This window comes from Urocitellus parryii, chromosome 14 (assembly GCF_045843805.1).
Source record: "Urocitellus parryii isolate mUroPar1 chromosome 14, mUroPar1.hap1, whole genome shotgun sequence".
NCBI lineage: Eukaryota > Metazoa > Chordata > Mammalia > Rodentia > Sciuridae > Urocitellus > Urocitellus parryii.
Window position 1 is genome coordinate 27,192,644 of NC_135544.1, and position 15,382 is coordinate 27,208,025.

General features: G+C 35.3%; 1 protein-coding gene across 1 annotated transcript in view; it reads left to right on the forward strand.

Annotated features, from left to right (window-relative positions):
• The window catches only part of Fat1 (FAT atypical cadherin 1), a 124,054-nt gene that overhangs the window by 55,530 nt on the left and 53,142 nt on the right, over window positions 1–15,382 (forward strand). The window contains exon 3 of the mRNA XM_077792564.1: window positions 1,430–1,744. Within this exon, the coding sequence (XP_077648690.1) occupies window positions 1,430–1,744 (315 nt within the window). The remainder of the gene's footprint in view (window positions 1–1,429; window positions 1,745–15,382) is intronic.

Genomic DNA, 15,382 nt, shown 5'->3' on the forward strand with positions numbered 1-15,382 from the left:
TTGACTATAGTTAATAACAGTGTATTGTATTGAATATTGCTAAAAGAGTAGGTACGAGTGTTCTCACCATGAGAAATGATAACTGTATGGAGTAATACATATGCTTGATTGAGCCATTCTATAATGTATACATATTTCAAAACATGTTGTACCCAATAAGTATACATAATTTTTGTCAATTAAAAAAACAAAATTATAGATTTTTGGTTGAGTTAAATCCTGTTTTAATATCTGTTATTTTTCTTACATTATTTTGCATGGGATAGAAAAGGTCAGTGATCTCCAAGGATTTCTGAAGTTCAACTTGGTCTGAGATACTGAGCACTTTAAGTATCATTAGTTCAGAATGATCAGTCTGTGAGAAAAAATGTGGTATATTTGGGGAGCCAAAGGGCAAGATTACACCTTTTCAGCCTTCCCCCTTTTAATCATATTGTCAGGAGGCAATTGTGGGATTAAGTAAGGTGTTCATAGGTCTCCATGGCTGGGCCAAAATGATACAGATACTCTAACCCTCTTAGTAGTAATCGCACGACTCCATCTCTTACTAGTTGACTAAAAAAAAAAAAATGAGCTTGGGTCTCAATTGAGGACTTTTTGTATCAACCCAGTTAAGATATTTATGCATTGTGTTTATTCACTTTAGAAGTTGTTGTGCTTTTTTGTACAAGGTGCTAGAAATACTAGTATTTGAGAAGGTTGACCCTTCTGCAATTTCTAGCATTAGCTAGAGAATTTATATTTTTATATCACACTAGTTCTTGGTAATTTAAAGAAATGGAAGAATTTGAGGACACAAGAGACAGTTTATTCTCTTTTCTTAACTACTTAATAGGGGTGTGTAAGTCAGATAAAGATGTCTAGAGGAGTGTGCTCCCAATCTTTTTCCATAGACTGTGGCAATGATCAGGTGAATACAGATTAGGGAGCAGGGCATAGTAGGCTGTGGGACTTGGATCTGAGCCATAGCTCTGGTTTTATCCTGATTTCTTGATTAACCTCTAGGAAAGTCAATGCATCTCAAATAATCATAACTCTCATCTTTGGCAAAACAAAATACTGGCCTTTAGATGATCTCTTAGTGCGCATTTCATGAGGTTGTTTAGAGACTTAGATAATACTTTTTAAACTGCTCCATGTGGTGAGTGATACCTGATTCTAATAATAACATAGTTTTCTGTTGCACATTATGTAACACACATTGTTTAATCATTTCATATGTATAGTTCACTTAATCAGCCTATTAGGAATGTGCTGTTATCTCCATTCAATAGGAAAGGAAATTGAAGCACAGAGATGAAATAACTTGCTTAAGGTTGTGCAACTAAGAAGGACATGTAATAAATCGTTTGTAGGTTGACACTTTCCCAAAGTGGCATTTTTTGTTGTTCTTGGCATGACACCTCACATTTTTCTTCTTTTTCTGTAGGTGTCATAGAGACTTCAGATCGACTGGACCGTGAATCGACCTCCCATTACTGGCTAACAGTCTATGCAACTGATCAGGGTGTAGTGCCTCTTTCATCATTTATAGAGATCTACATAGAGGTTGAGGATGTCAACGATAATGCACCACAGACATCAGAGCCTGTCTATTATCCAGAGATAATGGAAAATTCTCCCAAGGATATACCCGTGGTCCAAATTGAGGCATTTGATCCAGATTCTAGCTCTGATGACAAGCTCACATACAAAATTACAAGTGGAAATCCACAAGGATTCTTTTCAATACATCCTAAAACAGGTATGTGTTAATACTGTTACGTGACATGTTTATGTGTACTCTCTCTTCGTGTTGAGGAAATTAAGAATTAACATTTATCTGTTGCACACTTTTCTTTGGTTTTGGTAAATCATTCTCTTTCAGATTATTCAAGACAAACCTTTATTATCAGCTAAAATTATTTCCAGATGTCTTTTTTTTTTTAAACTTTGGAGTTTTATAAAGCTATTTTATGATATTTCTTAATAACAGACTTGACTTTGAGGCTAAAAAACAAATATTTTTATCTCAGTAGTAGTTCCTGAATGAGTGTTGTAATTTTACAGCACATTATGTTACTGAGTATTTGAATTTTCTTTAATATTTTTTTAGTTGTTGATAGACTTGTTTTATTTATTTATATGCGGTGCTCAGAATCGAACCCAGTACCTCACACATGCTAGGCAAGTGCGCTACTGCTGAGCTGCAGCCCCAGCTCCTTGAATTTTCATAATTCCCCTTTTTGTAAAGAATATTGGAAGAATTTATTTCAAAACTCATTAGTTTTAAAATATTGTTTTAAATTTTTCCTGTGGAGTAGTACCTTTAACTCTTTAGGCAGAAGGGGGTTAGGATTAAGCGGTTTTCAGATCGCAAATGGTTACTTCCTTGAAGAATTCCCTCTGACCTTTAACTCATAACTCTTCTCTTCAATGTCTGTTACCTCCTGCTTAAGGGGATAGTTCTATGACCCCCAAGTACTCTTCCCAAATCCTTGTGAACTACAATCTTTGCTCTTTTACATTTGACAATGTATTTTGCTTTTTTTTTTTTTCTTAGTTCTTAGGTCTCTTTTGTATTATTTCATAAGACATTCAAGGTGGTTATCATTTGGGTGGTAAAAACCTTAAGTTTTCATTTTTTGGATGAAAACTTCATATGTGAGGGTAGAACATTTTGATTTATTGATCATTTAAAATAACTATTATATGATATTTAGAGGATAGTTTATTTGGAGAAAAATAAATTATTGGCCTTGATGGAGATGTTGTATTGTTAGTACTTGCTGGTAACATTTAATAAACAGAAAAACTTTGAGGAGCAAGATTTATATACCTCTAGCTTGCCTTTGTTTATCCTATCTTATATTACTCTAGGGTAATTGGCCTGTCCAGTTACTGGATTGTGTATTTGGAATGTCAGGGAAATAATACACAAACATCAAAATTAAGGAAGTAGCATCCTTCTGTTCCTTGCCTGTCTCCATTATCCACCTCCCCCTCTTTAGTTTCATTCTTATTTCTTATTTTCTTTTCAACTTAAAAGGAATCAATTCTTAAGGTAGAAAGAAGGCCAAGTTTAAGACCTCTGTAGCAAATGCTAGTTGAAAGATCCTGATAGAGATCGTCTATGTATATAGTATTTTGTCTCTTGAAAAGTATGTTAAAATGTTAGTTTGTAAACTTGTCAGCATATTTCAATCTGATATTTGTAAACGCTTTTTTATTATTAAAAGTAAACATAAGTTTCAGAACTATTTAAAAGTATTATATATGTTTTGCTTTGGAGCAATTATCTTCTAGCCCTTTGGGCAGATTCTAGTATGTTCCTTTAACAGAGTTTGGATTCTTAGAAAATGATAATTGATGATTAAGCCTCTTTGAGCCTTATTAGAATTTAATTATATAAAAGTGAAATTTTCAGGATCTGAAGAGTTTTTCTATAGGGAAGCATTGGGAGTAGAGTCAGGACCATAAGCCCAAGAAAAAAGGCTGGAATTAAGACTAGAACCTGCCAGGCTTGAAACAGCCCTTGTAAATGATTAATAAAAGGCTTGTTTTAGCAGTGTGGTTGTATGTTTTTACTGCACAGACAGTAACTAAGTTCATTCTCCTTTTTTTTTTTTTGGTGAAAAAGATCTAAGAACTAAGAGCTAAAATTTTAGAAGGCCTTGTTAGAAAAAAGAAGAAAGAAGTTTAGAAGACTTTTGGAGGAGGAATTCAGGGTCCAGAAAGTATGCCTGGAAGGAGGTGGTGGTTACAGCGTTGAGAGGGAGAATCTAGAAATAAAAGCCTTGAAATGATAATTCAGGAATGTGTAACCATCCCTATTTTAAAATTATTTGATGAATTCAACTTACAAAAATATTTCCAAATTTTTATGTCTTCTGTCTCTCTTTTTTAGATTAAGTCTTCTTCAAAAAGACAAGGGAGCAAGGACTAAATGTCCTTTTGATTATTTGAGCAAATACTATAGGTTGGGGTATCATTTATATCAGGAGAAGGAGAAGAAAGAAACTTAAGGGAATTGTATAGATTACAGTTATTGTGGGGAGCCTTGAAACTTGGGTTATTTATCCGCCTGGCCTCTGAAATAATATCACTACTGTAGTGTTATGTCTTGTTGTAGAACCCTGACTGATATGGCATTGCTACTCCTGTTAAGGCTCTCCTCTGACAATTCTTCAGAGGTCTGTGGAGACTTTTGCACTCTTCCGTATCTTCAGCAAGAATAACCTCTCTGAGAATTCAAACCATCTCTTACCCACTGGGTGGGAAGTACATGGATCCTGCTGGCAGGATAGCAGGAGAAAATTCATCTACATATACTGAGAGGTTTTATATTTTTATGACTTGAAGGAAGATATTAGTGGAGAATATAGTTAGTACACAGAAATATTTGTTATGAAGTATTTTGTAAATGATGTGTTTAGTAAAGAAGTCTAATCTTTGCACAAATCACCTAGTCTCTAAAGATCAAAAAAAAATACCCATATTTTAGCATGGGCATTATTAGAAAATACAGTACATACGGCTTCAGGAGATCTGTTTTAAAATGATCTGTTCCCCCAACTCAGCAGAAAATTTAAGCAGATTCTTAGGGTCCAAAGCCTTGATGGCTCATCTTCCTCAAAACCTTTAAAGCTGACAATTTTAGTAGATTATTTTTAGTAGAGGAGTAAAATGGGCTAGTTTGTGGAAAATGATGAAAGACAAACTGGTAGAAGTCCGTTGTGATTTACTGACCCAAACCCAACCTGGAGACCTGTAGTCATGTTACTTAATAATTAATGCCTGAGTGAGAAAATCACTGGGCTGGAAATCCAGAGATCTGGGCCACAGTAAAAGACTTGTCTTCTGGTATCTTGGGAAAATGGACTTCAGGTCCTTAGATGTTGTGATTAGTGATGAGTATTCTGTGTTTCTGTGTGCAGAGTACTTTCTGTGTGCAGAGTCATTTTTAGAAAAACTGCCATAGCCGCTGGGCATGGTGTCACATGCCTGTAATCCCAGTGACTTTTGAGCCTGAGGCAAGAAAATTGCAGGTTCCATCTCAAGTTCAATCATAAGTTCCTGTCTCAAAATTAAGAAAAGAAAGGACTGGGACTGAGGATGTAGCTCAGTGGTAAGATATCCCTGAGTTCAATCTCTGGTACCAAAAAAATAAAAAAGAAAAGAAGAGGTGCTACACCTCTTCCTCTTATTTCTGTTACAGTTATTCTATCAAGATTTTGGTTGGATTTATGCATTTCCCTTAGATAAACAAGCTTGATAGAATAGGTAAACTTGCTTCTTGGTAGTAAAGATGAATTTGGGACCCCTGTGATTATCAAATGACCAGCAGACTAGAGAGAACTAAATCATCATCAGGTGTTTACTGAGCTTTGTCTTTGAATATAGCACCTTGAAAGGTGTTTTGGAAGAATGTGATCTACCAAAGTCCAAGTAGCACAGTAAATAGTGGGTACAAGATACTGTGCATGGGCAAACTCACTGATGTGTTGGGAGTAATTAGGAAAACAAGTCCCCTTGGAAATGCTTTTGGGCTGACTTTAAAAGTGGTGAAAGTAGATTGATGGAGACGAGGTAGAGGATGTTTCTCCTGTTGGTGACAATGTGAAGGAGGGTGATGAAAACCGAAAGATGTGGCTACACTTGAATGCCAGAATAAGGTTCTACAGCTGTGTGTTACTTTTTATAAATAGTCACTTATTTTTGAGAGTCTGCCAGCAGTCCTTAGAACATTTTGTGTAAATTTAATTACCTTGGTGAAAGTCATTTTGGGAAAAAGGAGAAAATCTCCCCAACACCTTTTTTACTTTTATTACATATGCTCAAATGTTTTAAAAAATAAAACAGATAACCTTCTTAAATTTTGCTTCAATGATTTTCTGAATTTTAGGCCTCAAGTGACAAGTCTGAATGGATTTTTTTAAATGCTTTTTTTTTTTTTTTTTATCCTTGACTCAGAGTTTTTGTGCTTAATTATGGTGCCAGGAGCTGTCTTTCCACATCTCATGTACTTCTACTGTTTACAAGTAGGGTGGTGATGGTTTTTTTTTCCCCCCAGGGTACACAGGAAAGACTTAATCCAGTCTCCTTTTCTGATACATACCTTTTTGTTAACAACATAAATTTTTATGACTTTTTTTGTTGGTTTGTTTGGTTATGCTCAATATCAGTTAGGGAAAATTTGCTTCTTTTACTGTAAATTGTGCTTTTGCTCAAGGTAAGAGAGAGACAAGAGCATAGAGAGTTATATTGCTTGGGTCTTCACAGCCCCAGCTTTTGCAAGCAAAAGCGTCACAGCCTTGCGGTATGTCAAGGACACAGAGAATAAAGGAAGCCCAGAACAAAAAGGACTCGTGTAAACTTTACAGACTTCATTTTGTGCAAGTAACCTCAGGACACTGACACCTCCCCACAAAATGCCCTTTTAGTTAAAGTTATCAATTTGAACTTTGAGGAGCGATAAGCAACTTGTAATTGGCAGATAATTTTGAAGGTTACTGTTAGGCACATGCATTCTTTAGAAGAGATCACAGTCTTATTCTCATGTTTTTGTGCTTGGTATTTTCCAGGTTTTTGATACAAAGCAAATAATAGTCTTTATATTTTAAAAGATTATTTGAAAAATAGTTGACGGTCAATTGCATATATTTAATGTTTGTTTTGACATATCTGTACACATGGAAAACCATCACCACAATCCAGCAGTGAACTTATCCATCACTCCCACAAGTTTTCCAAGCTTCTGGCTTACCCAGAAGTGTGCTTTTATATATAAACTCATCCACCCTAAGCCCATATTCAGCCACTTCTTTTATTGTGCTCTGCCACTATCACTTTGCCCAGATCTTTCCAGGGGCCAGGTTCCTGACAACTAAGAACAGCCTCTATGCTCCAGGCCTGTTGAAATTATTCAAAGTAGCCAGTCCCAAACCATGGATGCTATCTTGTCTTACCTTTTCTGTAGAAACCACAATAAAAATTCTTGCCCATGCTTTCATATAATAGTTGCTTGTTAAGCTAATGTTATTTCCAAGGTACCACAAAATGTGACACTTGTAAATAACACTAGATGTTCATATTTAGTTTCATTGACCGTGTACTTCAGGAGTCAGTTTTTATGATTAAGGGCCCTCTAGTATCTTCAGCTTTGTAGGCCATACAGTCTGTCACAGCTAATCAGCTCTGTAATTCTAGCATGGAAGCTGCCATAGGTGATGTGGAAATGAATGAGCATAACTGTGTTCCAATAAAACTGTATTTATAGACATTGAAATTGCAATTTTGTATACTTTCCATGTATCACAAAAGACTTTTTTTTTAATCATTTGAAAATGTAAAAGCCTCTTAGCAATCCATATGAGATCAGCAATAGTTTCCTGGTTTCTAATAATCTTGAGTATTTATTAGAGTCCTTAGTTAAATTACTAAGTTTTCTTCATGAGGGGGTAACTATTTGATATTTCTGTAATTGTAATTAAGTAATAATTGATTTTTTTTATTGCTGTAAGCAATAATGCATAGAAAACATGATCTGTAATTTGCTTCTACTTTCTAGAATATTCATTGCCCAAATTGAAAACTCAAGATTTAGCACATTGATCATATAGACTATTGGAAGTTGATGTTAAACTGATAGTCTACTTTGAGGAATAACTATTTCATTAGAAGACAGAATATTTCTAAATTTTGAGATTTTTATACTTTTGGTGTGTTTGTGCTGGTATATCCTGTTTAAAGTAATTCAGAGCAACAAATACCAGCTCATATAGTTGGCTTTGTATATTTACCAATTTTGTATTATTTCTTCCATCGTTTTTTTCATTCCCTCCCTTATCCTGGGTTGAGTTGTTCATGCTCAAATTACTAAGTTAGAGGACAACAATGTACAGTGGACTGGTTTGTGTTTGTTTACCCATAGGACAGTGTATTTACTATAGAACTATTTTATTTTAGAAATAAAAATGTGATTGTTTGATTTAAGAAATGTGATTTGATTTCAAATAGATTTGGTAGAAACACATAGTGTGTATATATAGTAATTCCTTAAGCATGATAAAATCAGAAAGTGTTACAATAGCTAGTAGTATTGGGTACTCATCCATGTTCTAGTCCTGTATCACTTTACAACTATTTTTTTTTTTTTTTTTGTGAACCAGAGTAAGTGGTATTTTATTGTGGCTGGAATGGAGACTGAACAAAGTGCAATAGGAAATAACTACAGCTGCAAACAACTTCCAAGGGTTTCCGGTAACATTTGATAGCCTCAAAGGAAGGAAGTGAAGGGCCAGTCAAGTTACAATGGCAGGAATTCATTTTAAAAAAGTAATAAAGTTTACCTATTTGTAGTTTTTACCAATACCAGTAGTACAGTTTTTTAAAGAAGAAATTTTTCATACCTGTTCCTCATACTAATTTTTATTTCATAGTGAAATGTGTTATTCCTAAAGCTAAAAGAAGTCTGATTTTTATTCTGTACATACATGTTGGTGATGTTTCTCCTCTCAAAATGTTTCCATTGAATCTAGGATAATAAATTAATTGCATTAATTCTAGGATAAATGTTATCCAGGAATTCTGAGTTTTTAAATATGTTGCTGAGTATCATTTGCCAAAATTATATTTTAAGATCTAGCAATTAAGTGCTTAAGTGAAATTAGCTTTTTATGTCAATATGATGTTGACTTTATAATTGGGTTAGGTACCTTCCCCCTCTTTGTGTCCCTGCTATAACTGACACTTAGAGGAATGCTGAAGTCAGTTCCCTGTAAATGGAGTTCGACTTTTGATCTTACATTTTAATACCCTCAATTTTCAACAAGAAACAGATAGTAAGAGAATGAAAACCAGAAGAGAAGCCAGTGACACTAGCAGCTTCTTGCTCAGCTATTTCCCGTGTGACTTGCTCAGCCATTTCCTGTGTGACTTTAGAATGGTCACTTGATTTGTTTTATTAGTGTTTTCCGAGGAGCTCTAAAAGTTTGAACTAAATGAATTCTGAGCTGCTTTCCAGCCTTGACAATCTATGAATAGAATTCCATTTTTGGCTCCAAGCCTAATCCTGCCGGCACCAGTACCGCAGTGACAAACAATAGCTGCTCAGATGGCTGCAGCTGCCAAAAGAGCTCTTGACAATCTGTGGTTAAATTCGGTCGGTGGAACAGCACCTAAATAAAGACAGTGCAGTGCTGCGGAGTATCTCTGAGGTCATAGTGAAAGGCTAAGAACTTGGATGCGGAGTGATAATTGTAAGAGTAAAGTTGAACCTTTGCTCAGATCCTTTATGGCAATCTATGTTTTCAGGATGGTGAGTGGCAAGAAGGGATGCCCCTGCCTCCTTTCCACTCTCTCCAGGTCAGCTCTGACTTCAGTGTTGGCTCTGGTCTTGGCTGTATTTTGTGAGGCTCCGATCTTGGCTCAAGTCCTTATTAAGGGCCAGGAACTTTCCTCAGCCATTTATTGTGTCCACTCCACTATAGAACTAAGCATAATGCTGAGTGTGTGGTTGCTGCTTAATGCTTGTTTTCCACTTGACTGATAAAAGATTTGAAAAATTAGCAGATTTGAGTGATTTTCCTTTTCACATGTCTTGAGTCTTGAATCTGAACAAATGGAACACTGTGCTTGGTTCAGGTCTTGTTTATCCACTCTTTGCCTGTGTGATACCCTCCATCTACCCTCTGTGCAGTTCTCAGGGTGTCAGCTGTGATCTCTGTAAAGTGCAATAAATAGCCTCATTCTATGGCCCTTTTCATTTTACTAAAGCTGATTTGGTACAGATCTGCAGACTAGACTGTTCCTTGGAAAAAGTGTTTATAGTGATGGACTACATGGACTCCTAAAGTTGTCTCCTGTGCCTGTGTTTCATAGTACCTTGTTTTACTTGAGTACTTCATTTTAAAAATTCATTACTAATTCTATTGCTCTCTGGTTTTCTTACATTTGGATAGTCCCTGTAGTTTTTTGAGAGCTTAACTAACTAAAAGCATAGTCTATTTCAGTAGTACATCATAGAAATTTTTGAAAAATATATATTCAGGACCCCAGGTTTGAAATACATATCTCATAAAGTTCTCAGACAATTTGAATTCTAACTCCTTTGTTTATTTTAATAGTTGATGCTAGCTTTTCCTATCGTAGGCATTTTACTATTTTTTTCTGTAGCCTCTGTGTTAGGGGAGCAAGGGATATAGCTAAAATAGTTTTGGCAAATGCCAGGTGAGCACACGTAAATTTTTTTCTGACTAAAGAGAATAGTTTATTTTTGGAAACAAGGTTCTTTATTAAGCTAACTTTTGAGACCAGAGAGAAATCATTTTGGTTTATTCAGAATAAAAGGATCTTTCCTGTTTTGGTCTTTGGTTGAAATAACTTTATAATTGAGACTTCATATTTCTTAGGCATTAAGCTTGCAATTATAATTAGAATTATTGAAAAATATTTAAACATTTCTATTATAGAGCAAGAAAGAGTTTGAGAAGTAATACGTTCAAAGAACTGATAAATAATTTGTGGTGACTGGGGTTGTATGTAGCTCATTGGTAGAGCACAAATAAAGTGAAAAATCCATTGGCAACAACAACAAAAAAAAAACCCAAATAATTTGTGGCATGTTTTATATCTTGGTAATTTTTTTTAAAAAAACTCAACAAATCCAAACTCATCAAATTGCATAAATTAAATGTATAGTTTTTTTTATGTACTCGTTATACCTCGTAAAGCTGTTAACCTTTATTTTTTAAAGTATATTAGTTTCCTAAAGGCTAAATTAACAAATCATCACAAACTGTGTGCCTTGAAACAATAGAATTTTATTCACTCACAGTCCTGAAGCTTGAAATTAAGGTCAGCAGGATCACTGTCCCTCTGAAACCCAGTCTCCAGGCACTTCTTGGCTTATGACAGTCTATGGCTCTGTCTTCACAAAGCCCTCTTTCCTGTGTCTCTCTGTCTCAAATCCCCTCCACCTTTCTCTCCAAAGGACACTGGTGGCTGTTGAATTTAGAGCCCAGGATGATCTCATTTGAGGTCCTTTACTTGGTTACATCTTCAGAGACTTTTGTTCCAAATAAGGTCAGATTTACAGGTTCCAGAATAGACATGTCTATTGGTAAGAGTCTACCATTCCACCTATCACAAAAATTATTTCCAAAATTTGGGAAATCTGCTGTACATGGAATTTTATGTAGCCATGTAGATGATTTCCTGTTATGTCAGAGAGACTTCATTTCATTTAACTTATGTTCTAACAGGTTTTAATGATTTGGACTGTAGTTGCAAGTTTGTCAAGAAGATTCTGGAAGATGTTTTAGGCTTTAATAAGTATTTTAAGTGCAGCTGGAATCTTAAGGTAGCCATTTCCGGCCACTTCTTTGAAGTATTTTCTGCTGTGTTAATTATGGTTCTTAAGTGGTGTTTATCTCTCATACATCTGTAGTCTTGTTATATTTCTCTGTATTTCAAGTGGTATTTTAAAGATATAGATAATATACTTTGTACCAGATACAGCCAATAGTGATTATTGCAATGACTAAACCAAAACCAGTAAAACAAGAGGGAGTGAGTTTTTAAAAATTTTGTTTAAACACTTCAAGAAGATTATGATGGGATGGAGCTCTAGATCACCTGGAAACTCTCGTGAAGTTGTACAGACTGGCTCCTCATGAATGCGGATTGTGATTTGGAGGCTCTGGCATAGAAGTGGGAAGGTCGAAGTTGGTTTAGCCATTCGTGCCTCATGATTCTGATATGCACTTCTGGTTGAAGACAGCTAGAGCAATAAAGAGATTTCTGAATACTTTTTTTCTTTTTCCTTTGGTGTTAGAACTCTACTCTGCCTCCTTCTCTACTGTTAACTGTGGCCTTCCAGAATTTAACTTTCCTCAGCCGCATTTTCTCATGTTAAAATGTAAGATTTGGGCTACAGGATTTTAAAAGACCCTCTGGCTCTAGTAAACTTTGTTTTTATAGAGAGAGGGTATTTTAGAATGTATGATACATTTCATTAAAAGTTCACTTCAACTTAAAAACATTAGGAAAAGCTGTAAAAGATATACCACTGAATTCTAAGCTTCTGATTTTTAATATCTATAAACATATATTTTAGGCTTTTAAAAATTATTTATTTGAGATTTTTCAGTCAAGTAAAAAATGGTATTTCTGTATGTTTCTGCTCTTAATTCCTCCCACCCTGTGTTGGGGAAGGAACATGCTAGACAGGCATTCCACTCCTGAGCTCCATTCACAAATCCTGTTCTCAGCTTTAAACTATTTTAATGTTTAAATTTCTTTAAGTAATGCACTCATTAAAAATTTAATGATATAATAATTTGTAGTTTAACTGGTAAAAATTATATACACATTCAGTGTATATACATTACATGTATACATATACACATTTTACACCAACATCTTGCCTTTTTGGTTTTTGTAGTATTTCTAGACTAAAAGTTGTTGAAGCAATTTAAATTTTATAGTCTGCTCACTGGTGTGTTACAAGTGTTTCATTTTAATTTTTCATAATGTCACTAATTCTTAAAATGCTTAGCCCATAGCTGGTTCATGGGAAATGTGCAAATAGTGTTGGTTAAAAAAAGTGAAATATGAGAGATTAGTTTAATACTCTTCTCTACCTTTTAGGTACAAGGGTGTTTCTTTAAATTATATGCCTTTGAGGAGAGGAGCTATGTCTTAGGCTTTTATATATCTCGAGGAGTAACATTTTGGGGGAAGACATTCAGAAACATAAGTTGAATAACAGTGCCAATTGAACAAGTGAGTTAAGTTGAGCTAGTGAATATTAGGAAAGCATCATTATTATTTATGAGCATTCATTTAATTTATTAATGTTTATTTCTTAGCAAGAGATCACCAGAAGCAATACACATATACACATGCAAAAACTGGTAGAATAATGATTTTTTCAAAAGTCATTATTGAACAGTCTCTTGATTTTTAGACCTCAGATGAGGTTGTAAATGAACCATGTTTCTTCAACTTCTGCTAAGCATGGTGAGATGGAGACTACGGGAATGGAATGTGAGGAAAGGAGATGGCAAAGCAGTATCAGCACACCAAAATCCTGAAAGTGTTGCCTTTCTTACCATTTAAGCTTAAGACAGTTGTTTGCACAATTGGATGGGGTGGGTTTTTTTTGGGGGGGGTACTGGGGATTGAACTCGGGGGCACTCGAACACTGAACTTACATCCCCATCCCTATTTTGTATTTTATTTAGAGACAGGGTCTCACTGAGTTGCTTAGTTGCTTAGTGCCGTTGCTGAGGCTGGCTTTGAACTCCAAATTTTCCTCCCTCAGCCTCCTGAGTCGCTGGGATTACAGCTGTGCACCACCACACTCAGTGGGCAGAATTTGGATTTTGGTAAAAATTTATTTGCTATTGAATTATTCCTTCAGATTTTAGCCACAGAACATAACCTTTTATGTTTTGTTTCTTAGATACTTCTACTACAGGTCACAAGCACTTGCTCTGTCATTGCAGTTGGACTTTAATCCTACTCAGAAATTCTGATCTTTCCTCCTCTAGCTGCCATTTTGTAAATGCAGTGCTGTTATTCAAATCTTTCTTTAAAATAGAACCAGGGCCTTCATTTCCTGCCTGGTTTCTCTTCATGTGGGCTTTACACTCTGGTGGTCTGGGTTTGTTGAACTCCCAGCTTGCTAAGTGATCTTGAGTAAGTACTTAATCTCTCTGATCCTATAAAAATGGAGATACCGCACAGTATTTGGTCATTCAATAAGCCCAGAAACTATTAGAGATGAGGTCATTTGATGTATTACTTAACTTTAGCTTTATAACACAACATCCCAAAACATTAGTGACTTCAAACAGTGATTATTGTGTAGTTTAGGCTTCTGCTGGGCAGTCCTGGCTTTAACCAGGCTTGGCTGATCTCTCATACAGTGGTGGTCAGTTGGTTGGATGCCTTGGGGCTGGCTGATCATGGGTGATCATGGGTGGCTTCACTCAAACATTGGATGGCTCTTGCGGGAGCAGCAGGGAGGATTAGATTACGTGTCTCAGGATCTTCCCAAATTCAAACTTTTTCTTGAAACACAGAGCCCTCAGCAAGAGCCCTTATTTTCTACGTGCACCCCTACGCTGTCCTGTATTAGTGTTTCTCAAATGTAAGTTTGCCAAGTTTTCTTGAAAACTAGATTGTATCTTTTTTTTATTATTATTTTTAAATTTTTTTAGTTGTAGGTGGACACAATACCTTTATTTTATTTATTTATATGTGGTGCTGAGAATTGAACACAGTGCCTCACACATGCTAGGCAAGCATTTTACTTGTGAGCCACAACCCCAGCCCAAGATTGTATGTTAATCATCTTTATACTCTGAGTGGAGAGCACAAAATGATTGAATAAATGCATAAATATGGCTGCACCACTGTGTACTGTCCAATATTATTATCTTCACCTGCTAGTCTTTTCAGTGTTTATCTGCTGTACTATGTACTTTGTGAAGTTCATGTAATCTTGTGAATTTTGAGAAGTGTGGAGATATAAGAAGTTATCAAAGAGCAAAATTTTAATATTGATTCATTGCAGCTAACCTAACATTTTGTCTCAAAATAATCCTCCAAATGTCTAAAGTGGCATTGAAAGGCTATAGATATATTTAAGCATGTTTATCAGATGCAGCAAAGTTTAGCTCTTTAGTTTTGCATAATTTATGAGGTACATTTGTAACTGCTAACTGTACCTGCTATCTCACCTGCCCACATTTGTGATAGGTTTGGTATAAAGAATTCGGTGTTATTCTGGACCATGGAAAGATATTTTCTAGCTTTTGTCCTTTCGTTGCTATTTTTAATTTAAAGATGCTTGCAGAAAATGAAAATAAAGTTAGAAAAGAAGCACTTGCACATGCATTTTTCTATGTTGGTTCCATTGTATTTTCTAACTTCCTTTAAAAAAAAATGGGCAATGGTTAATTATTGCTCCCCCCCCCCTGTAAACTTTATGGAAGTCACAGTTCAGTGTGTATGGAAAGTTGAAATACTATAATGCACTATGTTATGCAGTTTGGTATGATGGTAGGTGGCGGGACTCATCTGTGCTTCAGGAGCACAAAATTCTAATCCTTGCTTTGTGACCTGGGAAAAGTTTAACTTCACTTTGTCTCAGGAACCTGAACTTGACCACTGGAATTCTGTACCATTTCTGTTTAGTATGTATCCTTCAGGGATTTAGCAAAAAATACTACAGATGGGCACAAATGTTTCAAAGGAAAAAAAGTTATGATAATACAATTATTAGAATATTTAATACTTAACAATTTAACAACAGAGTGGGTATATGAAGATATATTTTGGATTCATTTTTGAAATAGGTACTTATCAAATGGGCAACAGATGTGAGAAGATT